The 23,018-nt window shown below is 50.8% G+C and overlaps 1 protein-coding gene across 3 annotated transcripts in view; it reads right to left on the bottom strand.

Annotated features, from left to right (window-relative positions):
* The window catches only part of KCNMA1 (potassium calcium-activated channel subfamily M alpha 1), a 763,502-nt gene extending 745,681 nt beyond the window's left edge, over positions 1 to 17,821 (bottom strand). For all 3 annotated transcript variants that reach the window (XM_052640358.1, XM_052640359.1, XM_052640360.1), the window contains exon 1: positions 17,327 to 17,821. In XM_052640358.1, the coding sequence (XP_052496318.1) occupies positions 17,327 to 17,662 (336 nt within the window). In that variant the 5' untranslated portion in view covers positions 17,663 to 17,821. The remainder of the gene's footprint in view (positions 1 to 17,326) is intronic.
* Between the last annotated feature and the right edge of the window lie 5,197 nt (positions 17,822 to 23,018).

Genomic DNA, 23,018 nt, shown 5'->3' with positions numbered 1-23,018 from the left:
AGGCCATCTCCACCATTCCCAGTCCAGGCAGGTGGCCCAGACCTGGGCACTCTGCAGCCATGGCCAGACAGCTCTAGAGCAAAAGCAGCTCCTGCCCATACCAGCCCATCACCAGGCCCATGAGTGTGCCCAACATGCTGGGGCTCGGCAAGGAGCAGTGGACTGTGGACCTGTTTACTCTGGCCTGACCTCCTCACCCAGAGCCAGCAGCACTGTGACCAGCGGAAAGGCTAGTTACGCAACCGCCCCCGTAGCAGCCTGCCAGCCTTTGAGGCCCGGCCTGGCCACCAGGCCTGGTAGCAAGACAGCTTCCGCCTAGCCAGCCAGCCTGGACTCCCACAGCCATTTTCCGTACAGGCACAGGATGCTCTGCTGACAGACACCTGGAGACAGCAGAGGCTGCAGGAGGGAGCTAAAAATAGCACAGCTAGCAACGGAGGGCTTTTCCAAATCCTCGGGGTCCTGTTATTCCTTGCCCACAGACCCACATGGGCAGGCCCCCAAGCTTTCACCCTTCTCCAAAGCTCATGCTAAGAACAAGCACGGGAGGCATCCTACGTCACAGTGCTCAGAAGTCACAGAAGCAGCCTGTCCTGGAGGCCAGGCCTCGGGATGGGCAGGCTGGGCCCACTTTCACAACCCCACAGCCCCAGTGGACTCTCTCTGGCCACCCCCACTCCGACCAATTCTCTGTGCTGTTCACCTGTTTGGACTCTCGGGTTCTTAACGTTTCTCATACTTGTTTGGCCTTGAAGAATTGTGGACCTCGTGCTGCGTTTGTTTTTTTTCTCTTTTTTTTCGTGCTGCGTTTTTAACTTCACTTGTATTATATTCACTCAGCCAGATGCCTAGAAAAGTCACACATATGGACATGTGGGTTGCACAGTGCACAATTCCAGGGGCATCATTCATGATTGTAATGGCAATGGTACCCCAGAACCATGCAATGTGGCTACCGGTGCTGCCAGGGAGGAAATTATGTCTTACACAACCCTGCGTCCCTGGAAAAAGAATGGCCACACTGATAAAGATTCGTGGACTGACCCATTTGTATCTGCTACCAAATATTCTGTGCATGGGGTTTGGCAGGCACAAGGCCACAATGTCCAGTGGTTAGAAAGAAATCCATAATGTGATACAATAATGTATTTTCAGGCCATGGAAGTGAAGGGGGCAAGGGATCGATCCTTCCAAGGCAAGGGAAGATTCACAGCCACTGAATAAGTTACCACTACCTCCTTCTGAGTGTGCAGATTAAATTCTCTGGCCCACCGACATTCAAAATGCACTTTATTTATAGCAGGCCAGGGAATTCAGAGATATTTATTTGCTTTTCATAGAATTTCCTTTCTTTTAATAACACAGTTGCAGTGCTTGAGATGTGAGCAAATAGCGTGTAGGGCATCATTCCACATCAGGATGCTTGGTTCAGAGTCTACTGAGAAGCCTCTGCTGGTGGGGGTCCAACTATCTCAGGCCTCCACACACTCCTGAATGAGTGCCCCTGCCCTTCCCACACATAACTCTCAAGGGGTTTTGTTTTTGTTTTTTCAATTTATTTTTTAATTGGAGTAAAATTGCTTTACAATGTTGTGTTACTTTCTGCTGTACAACTATGTGAATCAGCTGTAAGTACACATCAATCCCCTCCCTCTGAGCCTCCCTCCCATCCCTGCCCCACCCCACTCCTCCAGGTCATTAAAGAGCACCGAGCTGAGCTTCCTGCGCTACACAGCAGCTTCCCACTAGCTATCTAGTTTACATTCCCTGGTAGTTCAGCTGGTAAAGAATCCACCTGCAATGCAGGAGACCCCCGCTTGATTCCTGGTCAGGAAGATCCCCTGGAGAAGGGATGGGCTACCCACTCCAGTATTCTTGGGCTTCCCTGGTGGTTCAGATGGCAAAGAATCTGCCTGCAATGTGGGAGACCTGGGTTCGATCCCTGGGTTGGGAAACTCCCCTGGAGGAGGGCACGGCAACCCACTCCAGTATTCTTGCCTGGAGAATCCCCCTAGACAGAGGAGCCTGGCAGGCTACTGTCTATGGGGTTGCAAAGAGTTGAACACGACTGAGCAGCTAAGCACAGCACAGGGTATACATGTCAATGCTACTCTCTCAATTCATCCCACCCGATCCTTCCCCTCTGTGTCTACAAGTCCGTTCTCTACATCTGCACCTCTATTCCTGCCCATTTGTCAAGAGTTTTTAAAATACATTTGAATTCTGCATCCTACTCCTAATAGCTTCTGTATATGTGTTAACATTAAAACTATGTTTTTATCCAAAACTTCCAGGAAGACTGACGATCAGAAAAAATGCCCCAATATGTACTCGATGCCTCCACCTCATGACAGGGATATGGTATATTTGCCCTATTCCATATGTGAATGTCATCACCGCCCTGCAGTTGTACAGTGAGCAACGTGCACAGCTACCCACAGCACACCTGCCTGCTGGGTGGAGAAAAGGTGCTTAGCCCACTGACCAGCAAGGGAAACCAAGACAAGGAGAGAGTCAGAGGACTAGATAACCCTGAAGGGTCGTTTCTATCCAGATAGCATAGACCTTTCCGAACTTGTCCAGGGGAATCTCACATTTTATCTAAGGATGGTAACTGACTCTCTACATACTTATCCTCTTCAGTCCTAGGTCTTCGAAGTTTCCTTCAATACATGGCAGGGATGAGCAGAGCAGGGCCCACCTGCCACTGCAGGGGTGGTGACTGTAGGTGGACAGTGCAGGGGTTGGACACATGGGCTGCCCTGCCCACTGCCTGGATTCACACCTGGCTTGGCCCTCACTACCGTGTGACCCTGAGCAAGTCACTCCACCTCTCCACGGCCCTATTTCCTAACCTGAAAAGCGAGGATGAGGACACCGCCTCTGTCTCTGGGTTGTGGCGAGGATTCAATAATATAAAGAGCTTAGGAACCACTAGGCACACAGATGCTCAAAGTTTGTCACCCAAAAAAGAAACAGAAAATTGCATCCTCTATGCCTCAGTCTTCTAATTTGCAAACTGGGAGTCACAGAAAGGTTCTCTCCAGGACTTCCCTGGCGGTCCAGCACTTAAGAATCGCCTGCCAATGCAGGAGACACGGGTTCGACCACATGCTGCGGGGTAACTAAGCCACAGCTACTGAGCCCTCGTGCCTAGAGGTCACACTCTCCATGTGTGAGAAGCGCGCACACCACAGCTAGAGAAAGCCTGCGTGCAGCAACCAAGACCTGGAGCGGCCAAACATAAATTAATTAATTTTAAAAAAATGTTCACTCCACAGGACTGTGCTGAGGTTTAAACAACATAATAAACATAAGGAATTTTAAAGGAGTGCTTGATGCTATAGGAACTACTTTTAAAAGTTTCTTAAATTTTTTCCCTAAAAAGCCAGTTACCCCAGTTCACACAGAAAGACTCAGCAAAACAAAAGCACTGGTAAGTGTGGAGGTCAATGCAATGTCTGAGGAGGGAGAGAAAAGACCAAGAGAGAATGTTTAAGAACAGGTGCTGTTTTCTACAACAGGTGGTAGACAGGATGTGCTAACAATGACAGGTCTCTGTTCTGAGTGAATCTCTCCAAGGTCAGGAAGCAAAGAGGGGCAGGGGTGAACAGGCATGGTGGGGCGGGGAGGAGAGAATGGGAGGGCTCTCTCGCTGGGTTTTCTTTTCACCATTAAAACTGCTGTCAAGCCTTGCCTAGCATTTAAATAGCATCATCCCTGGAGATAGCTGCTTCAGTTTCATTACAGTCTGTGTTCATAGAGTACAAATAGAAACCTTCGTGATTTTATTAGTTTCCATGCAACTCAGGAGAGATTTGCATGATAACATTTCAGTTCCTGACTTAAAGAAGGGTCCAATTAAAAACAGAGTGCTTGCATCGCCTGTCACTGGAAAATGAAAAGCTTCCAGAGCTGTCAAAAAAATCTCTGTCCTAACTGGCTCATGGCCAGAAATCAACTATTCAGTACTACAGATAAAAAAAACAACTACAGTCTTCAATTTTTTAGTTTTGTAAGAAATACTTTCAGGACGCCTGCAACCCTCCAATAAAAGTTAAAATATAACAGAAAATCCAAGGAAAGTATTTTTGTCCGGGCCTCATCAAGTCCTACATCATCACCAATTCTCTCGATAAAGCCCCCACACTACCTGGCACTCTGGATCTGTGAAGTATTAACAGAATGTATCTGTGGCAAGTTAAAATTTAATACATGGCCCTGGTAGCATAATCTGATTAATGTTATATAACCTAAGAGACTATTCAGCAGGTTCTGATGTGCTGGCTATGACGGAGGGGTGGCATTTCAGAAGTTACTGACTCCATCGGACACTCTCTCCTTTGCCACAGACACTGTGGTCATCTTATCCCTGATTTTGGCCGCTGGAATGCCGTGGAATACAACTGAGATGAACATTCTTGCTTTGGAGTTGTCTTCTGGGGTGAGTTAAGGAAAAGCAAGAAAGTAAGCATGACCTCTTCTCTAATCAGATGTTTCTTTTTATTCCCAACCTCAACAAAGCCAGTCTATCATAGTGGACTGTTTATAGTCTAGTCTGTAATCTAAGTCCATGGGGTCGCAAAGAGTCGGACACAACTTGGCAAATGAACAACAGCAACAACTATAATCTAAGACCTTTCCAGCCTTTCCCCCGCACCAGAAATTAAAACGAAAACTTCAACAACAGTGCGGCTACGTCATTTGAAGTAACAGCACAGTCATAAAAACCTATTTCTCAGACTCTTTTTTCTTTTAATGATAAGTTTCACGGTATTTCCAATGGGGCCTATGTCCCCAGACTGTAATTCTTAAATATGCCACCTCGTCAAAATCAATATGGAAGTTCTGGGGACAGGTCAATCAAATTTCACTCTGGGGATTCATAGAGGAACCAGACCTGCTCCCTGGACCCACTGCCTTGGGTAAGTTAATCTTAGGTTCTTTATCAGGTAAAAGTGATAGCTCTAAAATCCGATTTAAGAAATGGCTGTCCATTAAAAAGAATGAGATAATGTCATCTGCAGCAACATGGATGGACGTAGACAGTGTCATGCTGAGTGAAGTAAGACAGAGACGCAGAAATATCCTATGACATCTCTCATATGTGGGATCTAAAAAGAAATGATACAATGAACTTGCTTATAAAACAGAAAGAGACTCACAGACTTAGAGAATGAACTTATGCTTGCCAGGCAGAAAGGATAATCAGGGACTTTGGGAGGGTCATGTACACACAGCTATATTTAAAATGGACAACCAACGAAGACCTATTGTATCGCGCATGGAACTCTGCTGAATGCTATGTGCCAGCCTGGATGGCGGGGAGGGTTGGGGGAGAACACGTCCATGTGCATGTATGGGTGAGTCCCTTCACTGTTCACCTAAAACTACCACGACACTGTTAACCGGCTATACTCCAATAAAAAATGTTTTTGGTGTTAAAAATTTTTTTAATTTAAAAAAAATAGCTGTCTACTGAAATCTCTCTGAAATGAATCAGAGAGCATGTTTCACACAAGAAAACTAGGGCTCAGAGACAATGACTTGCCTAAGATACCATAGCTGCTTACATGTCAAAATCAAAAACACACGCACTTCCCAGACAGTCCAGTGGTTAAGACTCCGTGCTTCCAATGTAGGGGGCATGGCTTCCAGAACTAAGTCACCACATGCCTCAAGATGGAGGCAAAAAAATTAAAAATCCAGTGTCCTTTAACTTCACACACTATCAAACGAGACTCAGCGGCAGAAAGATGGCTGCTGGGTCCGTCCTTCTGCTCTCACTGTGGGTACCATCAGGACCAAACAAGGCCAGCGAGGAAACTTCTCCTGGGACTGCCTGTTACCAGACCTCGGAGGAAAGATATCAGCTGCCCCACTGACAAACATGAGCACCACGGTCAAGAATGTGCTCAAAGATAATGACGACAAACTCCAGGAAGCGGGGTTTAGAGGGATTTTCTTCCTTTCTTAAAAAAATTTTAACAGTGGGAAAATAGACATAAACTTAACCATCTTCACCATTTTCAAGTACACCGTTTGGTAATATTAAAGTGAAGTTGCTCAGTCGTGTCCGACTCTTTGTGACCCCATGGACTGTGGCCTACCAGGCTCCTCCATCCATGTGATTTTCCAGGCAAGAGTACTGAAGTGGGTGGCCATTTTCTTCTCCAGGGGATCTTCCCGACCCAGGGATCGAACCCAAGTTTCCCGCATTGTAGGCAAACACTTTACCATCTGAGCCACCAGGGAAGTCCTTTTGGTAATATTAAGTATATTCATATATCACCATGCAGAACCTTTCATCCTGCAAAGCTGAAATTCTATATCTATTAAACAACAACTCCCTCACCTCCGCACCCTGATAACCACCATTCTACTTTTGTCTTTAGGAATTTAGGCGCGTCATATAAGCAGAATCACACAGCATTTTTCCTTCCATGACTGGCTTATTTTACCTCGCGTAATGTCCTTGAGGTGCATCCAGGTGGTAGCACGTGTCAGAATTTCTTTCCTTTTTCAAGCTGAATAGTATTTCATTGCATGTAAGTACCACATTTTGTTTATCCATTTATCCATCTTTGGACATCTGGGTTGTTTCCACCTATCATGAATAACGCTGATATGAACAGAAACACACAAACGTCTTCTCTTAGATATGTACCCAGTGGTAGAACTGCTAGGTCACGTGGTGGTTCTGTTTTCAGTTTTTCTGAGGAACCACCCAGTGCACCAGGGTTCCAAATTCTCCACATCCTCACCAACACTTGCTGTTTTCTGGGATTTTGACATAATAGCCATCATAATGGGAATGCTGCTGCTGCCAATGCCTCTCTGTCCTGCCTACATCTTCTACAGTGAATATCTACATACTTAGGATTAAGGACAAAAGTACAAAACACAAACTGAAAGAGAAATCTTACGAGGAAGACAGGGTAGTTAGTACACGAACATTAAGAAATGGATTTCTCTAAGACAGGCAAATTACTGACTTCTCTGATGGGCTCAGCTCAAGACACCATTCCTGTATTCTTCAAGAATCTTACCACCTGGTCAGCTGTGGCTGCCACAATCTATGGGAGAAATGGTCATAATTCATGAGCAGTTAAATCAATGCCGCTAAGCACTATGAGGAAAGCGCTCCCAGATACACAAAGAAGGCAAACAATGTATTAAGCAGTGGCCAGCTAATGTTGGTCATGAAAATCCTCGGCACTTGGATGAACCCTTTCATCTTCCAGATCTTTCCTCCGAGCCTCAGGGCCCTTATCTCTGAGCTCTCATTTGCTAATCATCGTACATCTACTTTTTTCCCTTTCAGAGCCACAAAAAGTCTACTTTCCAAAGTCAAGTAAAGAGAAAACTAGTTCATACAGCATCCTCTCCCAAAGAAAAGAACCCTGCTCCTGCGTAAACAGGTGCACAAAGAAGAAAAGCCCCCAGAAACCTTATAACCCCTGGTGTCTGGGTCACAGGGCCACACACACCTCACATTAGCAGTTAATCAGAGGGAACTTCTCACTTGAAAAGCTAAACTCTTCCAAGAGGGAAAGCACGCTTTCCACTGGTCTTTATATCATTCTGCACACCTTGGGGGTGAGGTCACTTATCATGATTTATTCATTAAGACAAAGGTGAAGGGACTAAAAACAAAATCCACCCAATTACATATTTATCTAACCTGCAGTTCCCAGAAGAGAAATTCTGCGTTTCTCTGTGTGAGCATCTCCTGCTCCCCACTGCCCTCCTCCACCCTCCCCTCCTGCATGCTCTCTTTCTGCTCTGATTTGTTTCTGCTCAGCAAAATAGGGACAATGACAGCAGTGGCATAGAGAAGCCCAGAGGAGAAGAGATAAGATGAGCAGTTGGAGAGGAATAATCTTCAATTCTAGAAGCAGCTGTATTTAAATGTTTCAAAAAGAGGCTCCAGATCGCTGTCTCTTCTCCATCCTAGCCAACACCTAGAAAGCAGAGTCCAACTTGTGCTTCTTAACAAAGGATCCACGCTCCACATCTGATTCCTGGCATCACCCCCAAATCACATCTGCTCTCAGCCAAGCCCAGCACTAAACTCTGAAAGAAGCTGAACTTTGGGAATGCCAGGCACGACCCAGGGACAAAGAGGTGACCTGATGGTGCAGGGACAGCCACATCCTCACCCGCAGCGTCCAATAAGACCCAACACAGGGACTTCCCTGGTGGTCTAGTGGTTAAATATCTATCTTGCAACGCAAGGGACACCAGCTCAATCCTAGTCCGAGAAGATTTCACACGCCACAGAGAACTGAGCCCACGCACCTCAACTACTGAACCTACACGCTAGAGCCCAGGAGATGCAGCTACGCAAGCCTGTGTGCCTAGAGAAGGCACCACAACGAGAAGCCTGCAAACGGCAACGAACAGTAGTACCCACTTGCCGCAGCTAGAGAAAACCCACAAGGAGCAACAGAGACCCACCACAGGCCAAAATAAATAAATAAGTAAATAAACCTTTAAAAAAGTATTTTTTAGTGCAAACTCTGGGGAACAGGACATGGGGAAACCTCACCACTTCTGGGGAAGAGGGACTAGAGAGTTATGAGAAAGAAAAAGAAGGTGGCCTGCATGGTAGCAACAAAGTCAAGGGAATCCTGCATCTCAAGATCATTGCTGACACCTAAACCTAAACCAGCCCTGGGCCTTTCTGGGCTGGACTGAATCCAAAATCCATCACCTACTAAGACATGTTCTGTACGTCCCAGAAACACCCCAGAAGCAAAGAGCAGCTAGTGCAAGGAGAAAGACCTTTCCACTCAACGGTGGGTTTGTGCTCCCATGGAATGGTGACTTCAGAAGACCATGAACACCCCTGTCTCCTCTAAAGATGGGGCAGAGGGCTCCCAGCACTGCCGAAAAGGAGGTAGGAACCCGGCCCCAAAGTACCTTTCTATACTTACAACATCACAATCCCACATGCTTCTAAACTTGAGAGATCAAGCCCTTACTTGCTGTCCTGCAAACTTCAGTCCCTCTGCTCCTGGACTTGGCAGGAACCACTAGGGAAGAAGGGAAGTCAGGAAGAGGATGGAGAGCAGCAGCAGGAGGGGAAGGGAGGAACATGGAAGTTCCCGTTAATTACCTTTGAAAGGCCCAGAGTCAACCGGATCCGGTCCCCTGGAAGAGCCTAGTAGGAAGGCCAGTGAAGCAGCACGAAGAAGACAAAGTAAATGAGATGTTTTAAATAATTTCTCTTTGGGCCATGTAAAGAAGCATTAGTCACACAGGTAACGAGATCTTATACGGAGATGATTCCGAGGCTCAGCTTGACAATGTTAAGTAGATCCATTCTGGACCCAGAGTGCCAATTACATTTCCAAACTGGCAATTAGACACAATGCCCCAAAGACAATCACCAAATAATGCCCCAAACAAAGCAAAGCCCATCTTCAGGCAGCCATTGTTTTGAAGCTGTCCTTCCATCCCCTGCCTGACTCATACAGCTCAAGAACAAGAGCTCACCATGAACTGATTCTTGTTACCCACCGGTCAGGGGAGACCAGGGTGGCATGAAAACTTAAAATTCAGAAGTGACTCAAATATCATTTTGTCACTGAATCAAACCTATCTCTTTCACTCAGAGTTTCTCCATAGCTTCTAAGAAATTACCCTAAAGAGCAGCAAACTCTATTTGTACCTATAACATTCCCACACAGCTCCCCCCATGCCCACTTGAAACCACTGTGGAAAGGACCCACCCAACATACATGTTTGCTTATATTTACACAACTCTTCCTGCCCTCAGGCGGGTTTGCAGGCAACTCAGAGACCAGACACGTGTCTACTCATAAGAAGATAACTGAATTTTTCCCTCCCCTCCATCAAACAGACTGGATCTTATTGTTCTTCTAGCACCTATCCTGGTTCCTGGAACAAAGGATGCACTTACTACGGAACAAAAGCAAAAACAACAATAATAATCACCGTAAGATTTATCTGACGACTGGGACTTCCCTGGCGATCTAGTGGTTGGGGTTCCATGCTCTCAGGGCAGGGGATGCAAGTTCAATCCCCGGTCGGGGAACTAAGATCTCACATGCCACGCAGTGCAGCCAAATTAAAAAAAAAAAAATTATTTGAGGACCTACTGTGTGCCAGGCATCATGCTAAGGCCTTCATTTAGGCTGAGCATCTGCTCAGGATGACTGTCTATTCCAGGCTCTCCCCTTTGACAGTGGAACAACACAGAAAGCACATCTCCAGGAAAAAGCCCCTGACGGTACCAGCCGTGAGAAACCCACAGCAGGGTGAGAAAAGGAGCTACTTCCAACGGCCCCTGCTGGAATTCGGGAGGAGGACCCCTGGAGGGCGGAGGAGCTCAGGGCCACCCATCTCTCCACGCTCAGTGGCAGGTCTTGAGCCCAATCCTCTCACACTGCGCCCTCTGTGAGAGGGTTTGGGAAGGCCCACCCGGGGTGTCTATGGAAAATCAGGCTGCAGTTTTGCAGCCCGCCGACTTCAAACAGTCCGGAGGTCCTGGCCAGCAGCTGGCTTCCCGGAGCTTCACCACAGAGCAGCCCCCGCTCCACCACGAGCCTCTAATTTTGCAAGAGGGTGGTTTGGCTGAGTTGCCATCCTGGACTTCGGAAAGTCTCACCCCTTGCAGCGGGACCCACTGGCACGAGGGAGAGCCTGTGGGCGACACCCGGACCACACCCCACACATCTGCAGGACGCTGCCCTGGACACCGTGACCCAAGCCCAAACCAAGGGCGCTGTGGGTTCCTTGGGCGCAGCCACGCCGACGACCAGCTTTAGCAGCAAGGGTCCAGACTGAACTGCAGCAAGGCGAAGAGGCCTGAGCCGAGTTTTCTCGAGCCGGTTGTCCTGGCACAGTGAACCTTCCTCTTCTCACCCCTTCCCACTGCGGAGGAAATGGGAGTTTCCATATTTTAAAATAGCCCTGTCTTCAGAGAGGGACTGCCCGGAGACTAAGGAAGGGACCGGATACTTGCTTCTCAAAGCGTGGTCTGCCCAGCACGGGTGTCTCATGAGAAATGCAGAGTCTTGGGCCCCACCCTGGACCTTCTGAGTCAGAATCTGCATCCCACTAGTTCTCCAGGTGACTCGTGTACATATTAAGGTGCAAGAAGCCCCAGGAGCAAACAGACTGATGCTCCCTCCGGCCTTTGGAGGAGGAGATCTGACACCCCAACTGCACAGCCCTGGAGCCTTCTCCCCAGAGTGCACACCCTGCCTCCGAGGCTGGGCCCCCCGAGCATCCTTCTCCGTGTGCTCAGGGTCAGCGTTCCACCTGGTGCATTTCAGGGACTTCCCTGCTGACCAGTGGCTAAGACTCTGCGCTCCCCGTGCAAGGCGCCCAGGATCCATCTCGGGTCAGGGAAGTAGATCCCACAAGCTGCAGCTAAGAGTTCACCTCCCACAATGAACAGCGAAGATCTGCAACTAAGACTTGAAACAGCCAAATAAATAACTTTTTTTTTTAAGGAAAGAAGCATTTCATAAAAGAACACTCTCTTGATCTGCTCCCTGCTATGCACAGGAAGGCTCTGGGAGGTCAGAGGTCCTGTGGGAGGCCAACCTTGCCTGACCTCCAGACAGGGCTCACGGAGAAAAGGGTTCCCCGCAGGGCTCCAGGAGCTGTGGCATTGCGGCACCAACACGGCCCCTCTCATGTGAACCACAGGGGCATCCCGGCAGGGGCACCGCAGCTCTGATGTCCCAGGAAGATGGTGTTGGCTACTGTGATTCACAGGCTAGCACGGCCACTGCCACTGTGAGCAGGGACACCCCGGCTGCACACACTGGGAAGGAGGTCCTGGCGCTGTAATCCAATGCCAACCTGACTGCTTCAGCACCAGGCTCCTCTCGCCCTGGCCAGAGAGAGAGACCCAAAGCAAGAACTCCCTGTAGCAGCCACACAGAGGATGTCCCCGTCCAGGAAAGAAGGCCCTAGTGATCCCTGCTCTGGGAGTTCTTTCTCCCCAAGGCCACACACTAGGGCAGCTCTTTAGGCCCCTGGGCATCCGGGAGCAGGGCCAGAACATGGTTCGCAGTCACTGGTATCCTCCTAGGAAAAGCTATAAAGTGGGGTCCCCTAGAGTACCTATCCCAAGGGGCTGTGCTCTGCGACAATCCCTAGCGTACAGATGAGGAGACTAAGGTACAAAGCGGCAAAGTCCTTGCCCAAGGTCACAGGCTGACTCTGGGATGCTACCCAGTGACCCTGACACCTAGGCTGAGCTGCTCAAAGTGAATAAGGCCAAGGGCAGTTTACCCAATTCTTCTCCCGCGGAACTTCTCCCAAACTGAGATGTGACTCTCCAAGGGCCCGCAGCTATGACAGCTATGTCAGAAAGTCAGCTATGTCCTGACTTTCCATTTTGTTTCACAAGGTAAATTCAAGGGCATGTGCTCCACAGAACACACTGGAGGAAATACGGCTCTGGGGACCATCAGGGTAGAGCTGGTCTGGGGAGAGGGCACCCTGGTGGGGAAACTGTCGCAGCCTCAGGGGAACAGGTCTGTGAACACTGGACTGGGGATAACAGGGGTGGAATTCATCCCTTCTCGAGGGACATTAGACAGCCACGCATGGCCACCAAACCTTTCACTTGCTCTAGGTCTGCAGCTCCTGGAGCCACACGATGACGAGGCTCATCACTCTCTTCCCCACCATCAAAGCACTAGCCAAACTGCCAAGGTGTCGTCCACATCCACATCCATGTCCAGGGAGCCTTCCCAGGCTGCCCCTCCCCCACCTGCCAGACTTGCAACAGCCAAGAGTCATGAGTTCAAACCTCAGTCTGATCCCTAACTGGATGCTTACCCAAGGACAATCGACTTCAGGGTCTAGAGGTCCCTCTTGGTTCAAAAGTTCTATTTGTTGTCGTTAGTGCCCTTCCAGGGTCAAAAGTTCAAGGACTTAAGGAGAAAATTTTAAACTCGCCCCCTTGTGAAGCCATGAGAGCTCCCATTGACAGCCCTGCTAAGTGACAGGCATTTCCTGGGTGGTATATACCCAGTACTGTCCCTCCTTATAAGAAACCTACAAAGGAAGCATCATCACGCTCTTCTTACAGGTGAAGACAAACAGCTTAACAGGGCTGCCAGCCACAGATGCCCAGGTAACAAGCATGGGCTCTACGATTTGCACTCGGGTCTGTCTGACTGCAGTGTCTCTTTGGAAGCGTGCATTTCCACAGGGAGAGCCAGGAACAAGGAGGAAAAGCTCTCAGGACAAGGAAGGTCACCTGCAGCTCCCGGGTGCCTGGGACCTGAGCGCTTCTCCAAGGCCAGCCTAAGTGATGCCATCAAAGCGGAGCATCTGAAGGTCGTCCAGTGCCGCTGATCTCCAGGATGAGATGAGGCACCGGGGCCAATCTGGAATCAAGAATTCTGAGGCTCCGAAGCTCCAGCCCTGATTGGACGCGCCAAGCCAGACCCCGGGTAATCACCAAGCCATAATGGTATCTGATGTTTATATTAGTCACGAGCCTGACAGAGAAAACGTGTTGTTTTCTCAGACACAGCCATGGAGACAATACCTCCATAATTCATTACGTGCAGACCAGACTTGATCGAACACAAACTTCTATGAGGAGGATGGCTTGCACGGAGAACAGGGTGAGTCTATGCCTGGCCATGTGAGGCCCCTCCCAGCAAATCACACCACCGTAGGAAACTGGCCTCAGTTTCCCCAGGCATTTAAAGCAAAGCAGCCTGTGGGCTGGAGGAAGAGCAGAAGGTGGAAATAAAGACACATAAGCGCTCTGAAGCTGGAGAATTACAAAATGTGTCCTAAGCTAGAGACTTTACCCACAGATCACCAACTCCTTCCACCGTCCTCCACTGAGTCCCAGGGCAGGAAGAGGCACTAGCACTCACAGAAATCAGTCCCATGTTTCACACAGCAGGACAGAGACCAGAGAGACTCAAACCACTCCTTCAAGGTCACACCCTTATTGAGACTGCCAGAGCAGCTCCTTGTTCACTACAGTCTGCGGCTGGCTTCGACCTGGACACATCACAGCCAAGTGAATGGAGGGCTCTGATGAAACCCATCAGAGAAAAAGACCATGAGGTGAAAAAGTACAGCAAAGAATAGAGTACCAGAATGACTGTGCCCAAGTTCCAAACAGCGAGAAAATGGGATTCCTTTTTGTCTTTTGTTCCCTAAAGAAGCCACGTGCCACTGTTTTCAGAACAGTGAAGTCATTCACTATTTGAGATTCAGAGGTCAGAGGGACTAAGGATGAGATGCCTCTTGATGTACACCCAGTTTCGGGTTCCTTTGATCAAAAAGGATGATACAGTCCCAGAGGCCAAATGCTGTGATTCCAGAGCTGCAGCTGAAGTTTATTCCTCTAGAGTTTCAGATGTGAAAAAGACCCTAGCTGCAGGTCAGACCATCTTGGGGCTAAATTAGGATAAGGGTTAACAAATCTGAGGGCTGGTAGAATAGTGAGGAAAAGCAGCCTTGGTTTGCATGGGAAGCCCATCACTAAAATAATTATTCCAAACTGAAGCCAAGTGCATTCTTCTGAACGGCATCTTGACAACTACTAAATACTTGGAAAGCAACAAGAATGAAGAACCAAAAAAAAAAAAAAAGAAAACCAGAGAGAGACTGCAGTAAAAACACAGACCTCAAGGGTAGAAAGAAAAGTTTATAAAAGGCCTGAGTAACTACTATTGGGCAAAATGAGATGGCTACACACACTTGTTTAATTTAGCAAATCAAGGGGCCAGTGATTCCAGGCATGTTTTTAAAAAGGACTCTAAAGATGCAAAAAGTAACCCTATCTCACTCTATACTGGCCTCACAACTTCCCAACCAACTGCAAGCATCTCTCGTTCCAGGCTGATTCTTTGTAGACACTTCCGGTCATGTCAGCTTGGCATGCATTGGAGCTTCAAAATATAGCTTGATATAAAGGGATTGTTCTTTTATAATGATTGTTGCCAAAAAACTATTTTCTTGAGAAAACTTACAGACGCTATGCTTGGTCATCATTTAGGAAAGAGACTCTTTGCTTGAAATTTCCAATCAGCATTTCATCACAGGCACTGCGGTAGCGCTGATGTACCTCCTAGAGTAAAAAGACTTCAGAAGCTGCGTTTAAAACCCCAGGATCACAAAAACACTGAAACTTATTTTCACTCACTGAAAAAGAGGTTCTCAGTATGATCAAGCCTGCCCAGTTCCTGAAAGATAAGGAGGTCATTTAAAAGTTCACTAAAATCAGTCTAGAAAACATTTGAGATTTGTACGACTCTTTTCTTCCCCCCGAGGGTAGTCACAGAATCTCCGTAAAGGAAAAACATTCTCAGACTGAAGACTGCTGGGGAGGCAGAGGAGAGGGAATGTGTGAATAAGAAGACTCTATGAATAAGCGTGGGTTTCCCAGGTGGCTCAGTGGTAAAGAATCTGCCTGCAATTCAGGAGCTGCGGGTTCTATCCCTGGGTCCGGAAGATCCCCTGGAGAAGGAAATGGCAACCCACTCCAGTATTCTTGCCTAGGAAATCCCATGGACAGAGGAGGCTGGCGGGCTACAGTCCATGGGGTCACCGCAAGAGAGTCCGACACAACTTAGCAACTAAACAACATCAACAACGTTAACAGGCGCCCAGTCAGGAGGGCTCGGCAAGGGGCCAGGTCTGGGGGGGCCTCAGGGTTAGGATCTTGTATAACCAGCTGGCTTCTCTGGAATGTGGGTGGTCTTCCACCTTGACAAGTAAGGAGAAACTGCTATGGCCAAGAAGGTAACTCCAGAGAAAACTGGTTGGCTAACATCTGGAGGTCTCAGAGAAGGAGGAGGAGGGACCGGATGATGGCTTTTATTTTTCTCCCTTATTTCCAACACATCAGTATTTTCCAAAACACAAATGTGCTGCCGCAAAACACAGCTGAGCCCCAGTACCCGACAGGATGTATAATTAATGATCAGGAGAGAAAGAGAGAGCTTCCTTTCACCCTTGTGTGTAACCTATAGCCCCTGTCTTACCTGCTCCCTCTCAGAAGCAGTTAAGGAGGCTGCTACAAGTTGCCGTGCCCTGTGGAAGTTTGTGGGGTCCTCGGACTAACTTTATTAGAAAAGACGTGAGCATTCCCACCGAGATGGGCTTCTACCTTGCACCGTCCGCTGTCCCTCTCTGATCCTCCCTCCCTCTGAACACGCTAGCACTGGTTAGACCCCTAGATAAAAACGTGGTCTAAACAGAAAGCAGCTCGGTCACTCTTTTTTTCCCAGTTCTTTTTTATTCTGCAGTTTTCTATGAAAAGCTGCCCCCCGCACCTTCAGCCAGTGCGGGGGATGGGGGGGGTGGGGTGGAGAGAGGACATCTCTAGGGACACGACGCGACAGACCAGGCATTCAGCCTAGCAACCGTGCATAAGGTGTAGTGAGCCTGGGTGCTGGTGGGCGTCTCTGCGCCAGGAATAGCCGACATCCAGCCACCTCAACAACGTCGGGGAGGAGGCTCGCGTGAGAACCGCGGCCTTGGCCGGCTCTCGGTGGTCCACCCCCCGCTCCAGTGCCACGCTGGCGGTGGCATTTTCGCGGACCTACAGGCGGTGGCCTGGGGGCGAGAACACAGATGCCGAAGAACGGGGAGCGGGGGTCAGTTCCAGGAGAATATCTAAGAGTCACAGAGGGAGGGGATGTCAGGCTTGCCACCTCGCTACATTCCTAAAGCGGCAGCCTCCGCGGATTGCCTCTAAAAGTGGGATGCTACTCCCCAACTTTCTCTCGCCCCTCCAGGTGCCCCACGCCCTCTGGTCATGTTCCTCCCTTGGGATTCCCTAGTTCCAAAAGAGGTCCTCCCTTGCCTGTAGGATTTTCCTTTTCTGATTCCGCCTCCCAACAGGTTTCTAAAGTGTGAGTTGACGTGCTCCCTCTCGCCCACCACAAGGAGCCCAGCCCAGGCAGGTGAGCCGCGCGGAAAGCTCACCCACGGCCCCCAGCTTGTCCGGTGCCCGCCCGGTCGGCTCTCCCTAACTCCGCACCACCGGCCCCGAGCGGCGCGCGTCCCCGGTCTCGGCCCCAGCCGCTGCCGCAAACAACCCTATAACAAATTAAAAGGTCGGGATGGGGCGTCCGCGTCCCGGAGCGCATCCGTGGGGGGCAATTCCTCACCCTCGGTGCGCCGGCCGCTGCCCCAGTTGGCGGGCGCCGGGAGAGCGGAGGGAAGGGAAGACGGCGAGGGGCAGGCAGGCAAGGATGGAGGGAGGCACGGCGCGCTGAGGGGCAAGCAGGTGGGCTGCAGGGGACGCCGAGAAGCGGCGGGGCTGGCGCAGGGAGGAGGCGCCCGGGGCGCGCGTTACCTTCGTTTTGCCCCCGCAGTGGCAGCAAACGGTCCACAGGTACTTGAGCGTCCTCCAGAGCAAGATGATGAAGAGGCCGCCGAAGAAAGTCACCATGGAGGAGGCCAGGAAAGCCCACCACATGCGCTGGCCCCGGCTGTCGCACGGCACCTCCATAGTCACCGGGATGATGAGCGCATCCATCTTGGGCTCGTGGACCGAGGACGAGGACGAGGAGGAGGAAGACGAGGAGGAGGAGGACGCGTCTAGGCTGAGATGGTTCGCGTGGATATTGCTGCTCATTCTAAGACTGCTGCCGCCGCCGCCGCCGCCGCCGCCGCCGCCACCATTTGCCATAGCTAGCAACGGGCGGCCGGCGCAGGGGCTCGGGGGAGCTCCTCCCGCCGCCGGCACCACCCCGAACACCCATCAACAGCCATATTGCTGCTGCCGCTGCCGCCGCGGAGCGCGGGAAGGGGGCGGGGAGGCGCCTGGGCTCGGGGCGCTGTGCGCGGCCTGGCGGGGTGCGCGAGATATATACGGCGGGCCGCCGCCGCCCGCCCTCCCCCCGGCCGCCCGCGCGTCCGGGGGGGCGGGGGACGGAGCGCGCGGGCAGATCCCCTCCCAGGCCCGCGCCCCGCTCGTCCCGGGCTGCGCCGGCCCCGAGCGCCGAGAGCGAGGGGGCGCCGCGGGCCGCCGGCGCCCGGGGTCTGCGCCGCCCCCGGGCCCGCCCCGGCTCTGCGCGCCCGCCCGGGTGCCCTCGGCTCCGCGCCGCGCCGCCCGCCGCGCGCCACGCGTGTGCGCCGCGCTCCGGCCCGGGACCCCTCCCCGCACGCCGCTCGGGCAGCTAGCCCGCCGCTCTGGGCTTATTAGGCGGCAACTCGTGAATAACGTCTCATCAGCCCCCTCTCGGGCACCCCCGCGCCAGCCCCTCCTCTCCCGGCTGCGCTCGGCTCTCGCTCTCCGCCCCGGTGTGCGTCGGGCCGCGGCAGGTTCACCGCGCCTGGCCCGCCGCCGACGCCGCCAGCCCGTGCTCCCGGGATCCCCGAGCCGCGTCGCCACGCCACTGAGCCTCCTCGGCCTTCGTTCGATCTTCCTCTCCGCTTGCTCAGGCTCCTCCTCGTCCCCGTCCTCGCCTCCCGAGCCTCTTCTGCGCGCTCCCCGCAGCCGCCAGCAACAGCAGCTGCAGCAACTGGAGCCGGCGCGGGCTCAGGCCGCCCGAGGCGGGAGGGGAGGAGGCTCGCCAGGCTGGCTCGCCTCAGCTCCGGGCTGGGCAGGGGGCCGGCAGACCCCTTGGCGGCGGCCTGGCACGCACCCCTGAGTCCCAGTGCGAAGGGTACAGAGCCCCAAACCCAGGCGCAGGACCCGACACCTCTCTCCAAGGTGCTGCGCCCCCAGCCGAGCGCCCTGGAGCGCCCGAGGAGGACCGTCGGGCGCCCGTGGCAGGCCGATTTCCCCAAAGCAGACCCCGGTGGGGAGGGGAGAAGTAACCAGCTGTTGATTGCACAGGCCGGACGCCCCAAGATGCTCGGGCTTCGGGAGTGAGGAGGACCCTTCTCCAGGATACACACCCTCGACCGACCGCTATCCATGCCTCCCTGTCGAGGCGACGGGCTCTCCCTGTCGCCTTCTTAGGTGCCCCGGTCCCCCTGCCGGCCTGGCGCTGGCCTGTGCCCTTTGACTGCAGGTGGTAGTTTTTGCTTGTTCGTTTGTGGCCTTTTCCTTGTTAAGCGACAGAGGCTGCCTAAGAAAGTAGCCAGAGATGGGCCGGGGAGACCTGGTCTCAGGGACAGTGCCAGCTCCCAGAGACAGCAGAGTTCCCTAAAGTCACTCTGCGTTTATCCAGCCTCAGCCTCCATGTGTGAGCAGCGCAGCTCAGGTTCCGTTCAAGGCCACCTCTCCCCACTTAGGATCTTCCCTTCTCCCCACTTAGAGGTGAAGAAGGCATCGGGGTTGTTCAGCAGCCGCTGTGCCTTACCACCAGGGGAATTCTCCTCTGATGCTCCCTCTGGACACTACCCTTCCTCCTGCCACTAGCTGGACCACAGGTTTTTCCAGCGCTAATTAAAAGTGAGATGATCACACTCTCCCCTCATTGCCCACAGTGGTTTCCCCAAAGTTCCCAGCTCATTAGTTTAAGCCTAATTGGAATTCTCAGGTTCCTTTCAGCCCTTCCTGTGGTGAAGGCCGAGTTAGCATCCTTCACGGTATAGGCCTGTGCTGTTTCTGCCTGAGTCAGAGCTCAGCCCCTCCCCTTGCCCTTGGAGGCCCTAGGATGCAGGGCAGGCTGGGGCAAGGGAGGGCAAGCTGGGCAGCGAGATTCAAGGGCATGTTTGAAGCTTCCTTCCTTGCTCTATTCAGAACACATTTATTGGGCTTGGGACCCACATCCATTAGAAAAGTTCTCTGTGTTGAGAAACCACTCTGAACACATTCCTGTTGCACCAGTCCCAAGCATGCAGAAGCCCTGGGTCCTTTCCAGCACTGGGTTGAGGGCGTCAGCCCCAGAAATGCTGCAGGGATGTGCAGGAAGGTGGTCACAGCCCAGAGGGTCCTTGATTTATTGAGTTGGCCAAAAACTTCTTTTGGGTTTGACAATTAACTTTTTGGCCAACCCAGTATTAGCCTTCTAAGTGGCTATACTTTGCTGCCTCTGGGTCTCAGCATACCAGTAAAGTTAAGGACTTTCCTCAAATTTTAGATTTGAAATTTAAAAGCAAAACACATAAGGATGAAAAGAGCAGCAAAGGATGGAACTGTCTCCCCAGTGGAATATGAAACCCCCAGGATGGATTCCCTTTCCTCACATAATTAAGCTTCTGCAGACCAATGAATCCCCTCCAGGCCTTGCTGGACTTTCCCCATAGTCTGGGTTCCCTTCAGACACCAGCCGGGGGACGAGGAGCAAAAGGCCACCAGTTGCTGTGACTTCTGTCACCCCAACTGCAGAATCTTCACTGGCTTTCTCCTCCATCATCACCTTCATCATCTCATCATCCTTCCAGGTGCTGGGAAGCCCCTGAGGCATCATCTCCTCTGCTTCTTTTCATCACTTGTCGTCCCTGTGCTGATTAAAGCTTTTCGCGATTTCTGTGTTAGGCACAACCCAGACTAGGCAAGATCCTCAGAGATGCTCACCATCAAAGTCAAGATCCTGTTCTTCCTACAATCTCCAGCCCTCACCACCTCCTGCCTGGTGGGCACCAAAGGAAAGGGTGCCTCCACCCACCGGCATCCACCAGAAACAGACCTCATCGGGCCGTGACTCAGCTCTCTCCCTACTGCCTTACCAACCACAGATTTCAGAAAGCCTGGCACCTGGCCCCACCAATGTAGACCTCACACTTAGAGGGAACCTCAAGTACCCCTTCATTCATTGTGTTTTCTCATTTGTAAATTGAAATAGCAACAGGAACTGCCCTGCTTACCTCAAAGGGTTGTTTGTAAGGATGAAAAAGACAACATACAGATCTTTGTGCGTATGTTTCACCTCTTGTAGGTATGTCTGCAGGCTGGGAATTGAGGGCCAATGAACGAGAATGAAAAACCTTTACAAAAGTAGAATTCCAACCTCTCCCATTCTGAAAGTAATACTGTGACCCAAAAAACAAACAGCCAAACTCAAATCAGAGCTTCTGAACCCTAAGCCAGTCCCTGTGTGTGTGTGTGTGTGTCTTGGTGGGGGGGGGGGGATGTGGGCAAAATTGTCGCTCCCTGACCCACACTTCTGTGCTGCATCCCACAGCCCCTCAGCTGGGTTGAGAACTGAGGTGCAATGTCTCTGCCCTGTGCCACAGCCGTTGCACAGCAGCCCATATGGCCCCCGACAACTGGGCATGAGCAGGTTCCACAGCACGGCAGGACCACTCTGAACCCTGACATGCACGCCCGCTCCCCGCCTTCCCGCTCCCTGAGACAGCCTCAGGAATGCGAGGGCTACGGAGAAGCACCTACAAATTGCCCCAGTGCATTCCACCTCTTGTAGGTATTTCTGCAGGCTGGGAACTGAGGGCCACTGCACAAGAAGGAAAAGTCTTTGCAAAAGTAGAAATTCCAACCTCCTCTGTTCTGAAAACAATGCAAGCCACCTGTTTATTTCTCATCACATTTATAAACTTCTCGGTGAGGGGGGCAGCCTCTTCATGTGGGAACATGTGTCCATGGAAGCTTACAAAGCAAGTCCGGGCTTCACATTTCTAAATTATTCGAATCTGAACAATCCCAACTGATTTAAAATAAATAAACAAAAGTCCATAAACAAACTGAAAAGACAGAGAAAGTAAAGTAATAGCCAAGGAGAACAAAGAAGCTTATCTACTTAAATGTAGACCCAACATCATAATGAATGTACATTGGATTTCATTTTTTTCAGGCCTAGACCCACTTCCCATACTCTTGATGTAAATCTGAGTGATTCCGCTCCAGAGAAGTCAGATGGGTTCTGTAAGGGATTTAGCGCCCTCTGGTGGCTCTCTCTGGCAGCACATGACATTATTTTGTTTCAGTTCGAAAAAGGGGGCTTATTAAAACAGAAATTTAAGATATGAAAATCCCAAAAAGAAAACTCCAGCTGTAAAAATATACAACCATAATAATATTAATTATCCATCTGTCAGCCCTGGTAGCATATGCACTGTTGTGATGAAGGTGCTAACAGAGCTTACATTGTTACCATGATTTCTAAGCTGTAACTACTACTGGGAAAGGGATCAGTTCAGTTCAGTTCAGTCGCTCAGTTGTGTCCGACTCTTTGCGACCCCATGAATCGCAGCACGCCAGGCCTCCCTGTCCATCACCAACTCCCGGAGTACACTCAGACTCATGTCCATAGAGTCAGTGATGCCATCCAACCATCTCATCCTCGGTCGTCCCCTTCTCCTCCTGCCCCCAATCCCTCCCAGCATCAAAGTCTTTTCCAATGAGTCAACTCTTTGCATGAGGTGGCCAAAGTACTAGAGTTTCAGCTTTAGCATCATTCCTTCCAAAGTAATCCCAGGGCTTATCTCCTTCAGAATGGACTGGTTGGATCTCCTCGCAGTCCAAGGGACTCTCAGGAGTCTTCTCCAACACCACAGTTCAAACGCATCAATTCTTCGGCGCTCAGCCTTCTTCACAGTCCAACTCTCATATCCATACATGACCACAGGAAAAACCATAGCCTTGACCAGACGGACCCTAGTCGGCAAAGTAATGTCTCTGCTTTTGAATATGCTATCTAGGTTGGTCATAACTTTTCTTCCAAGGAGTAAGCGTCTTTTAATTTCATGGCTGCAGTCACCATCTGCAGTGATTTTGGAGCCCAAAAAAATAAAGTCTGACACTGTTTCCACTGTTTCCCCATCTATTTCCCATGAAGTAATGGGACCAGATGCCATTGATCTTCGTTTTCTGAATGTTGAGTTTTAAGCCAACTTTTTTGCTTTCCTCTTTCACTTTCATCAAGAGGCTTTTTAGTTCCTCTTCACTTTCTGCCATAAGGGTGGTGTTATCTGCATATCTGAGGTTATTGATATTTCTCCTGGCAATCTTGATTCCAGCTTGTGTTTCTTCCAGTCCAGCGTTTCTCATAATGTACTCTGCATATAAGTTAAATAAGCAGGGTGACAATATACAGCCTTGATGTACTCCTTTTCCTATTTGGAACCAGTCTGTTGTTCCACGTCCAGTTCTAACTGTTGCTTCCTGACCTGAATACAGATTTTTCAAGAGGCAG

This window comes from Budorcas taxicolor, chromosome 5 (genome assembly GCF_023091745.1).
Source record: "Budorcas taxicolor isolate Tak-1 chromosome 5, Takin1.1, whole genome shotgun sequence".
In the NCBI taxonomy this organism is placed as follows: Eukaryota; Metazoa; Chordata; class Mammalia; order Artiodactyla; family Bovidae; genus Budorcas; species Budorcas taxicolor.
The sequence above is the reverse complement of the archived record's forward strand: the minus strand, read 5'-3'. Positions and strand labels throughout refer to the sequence as shown.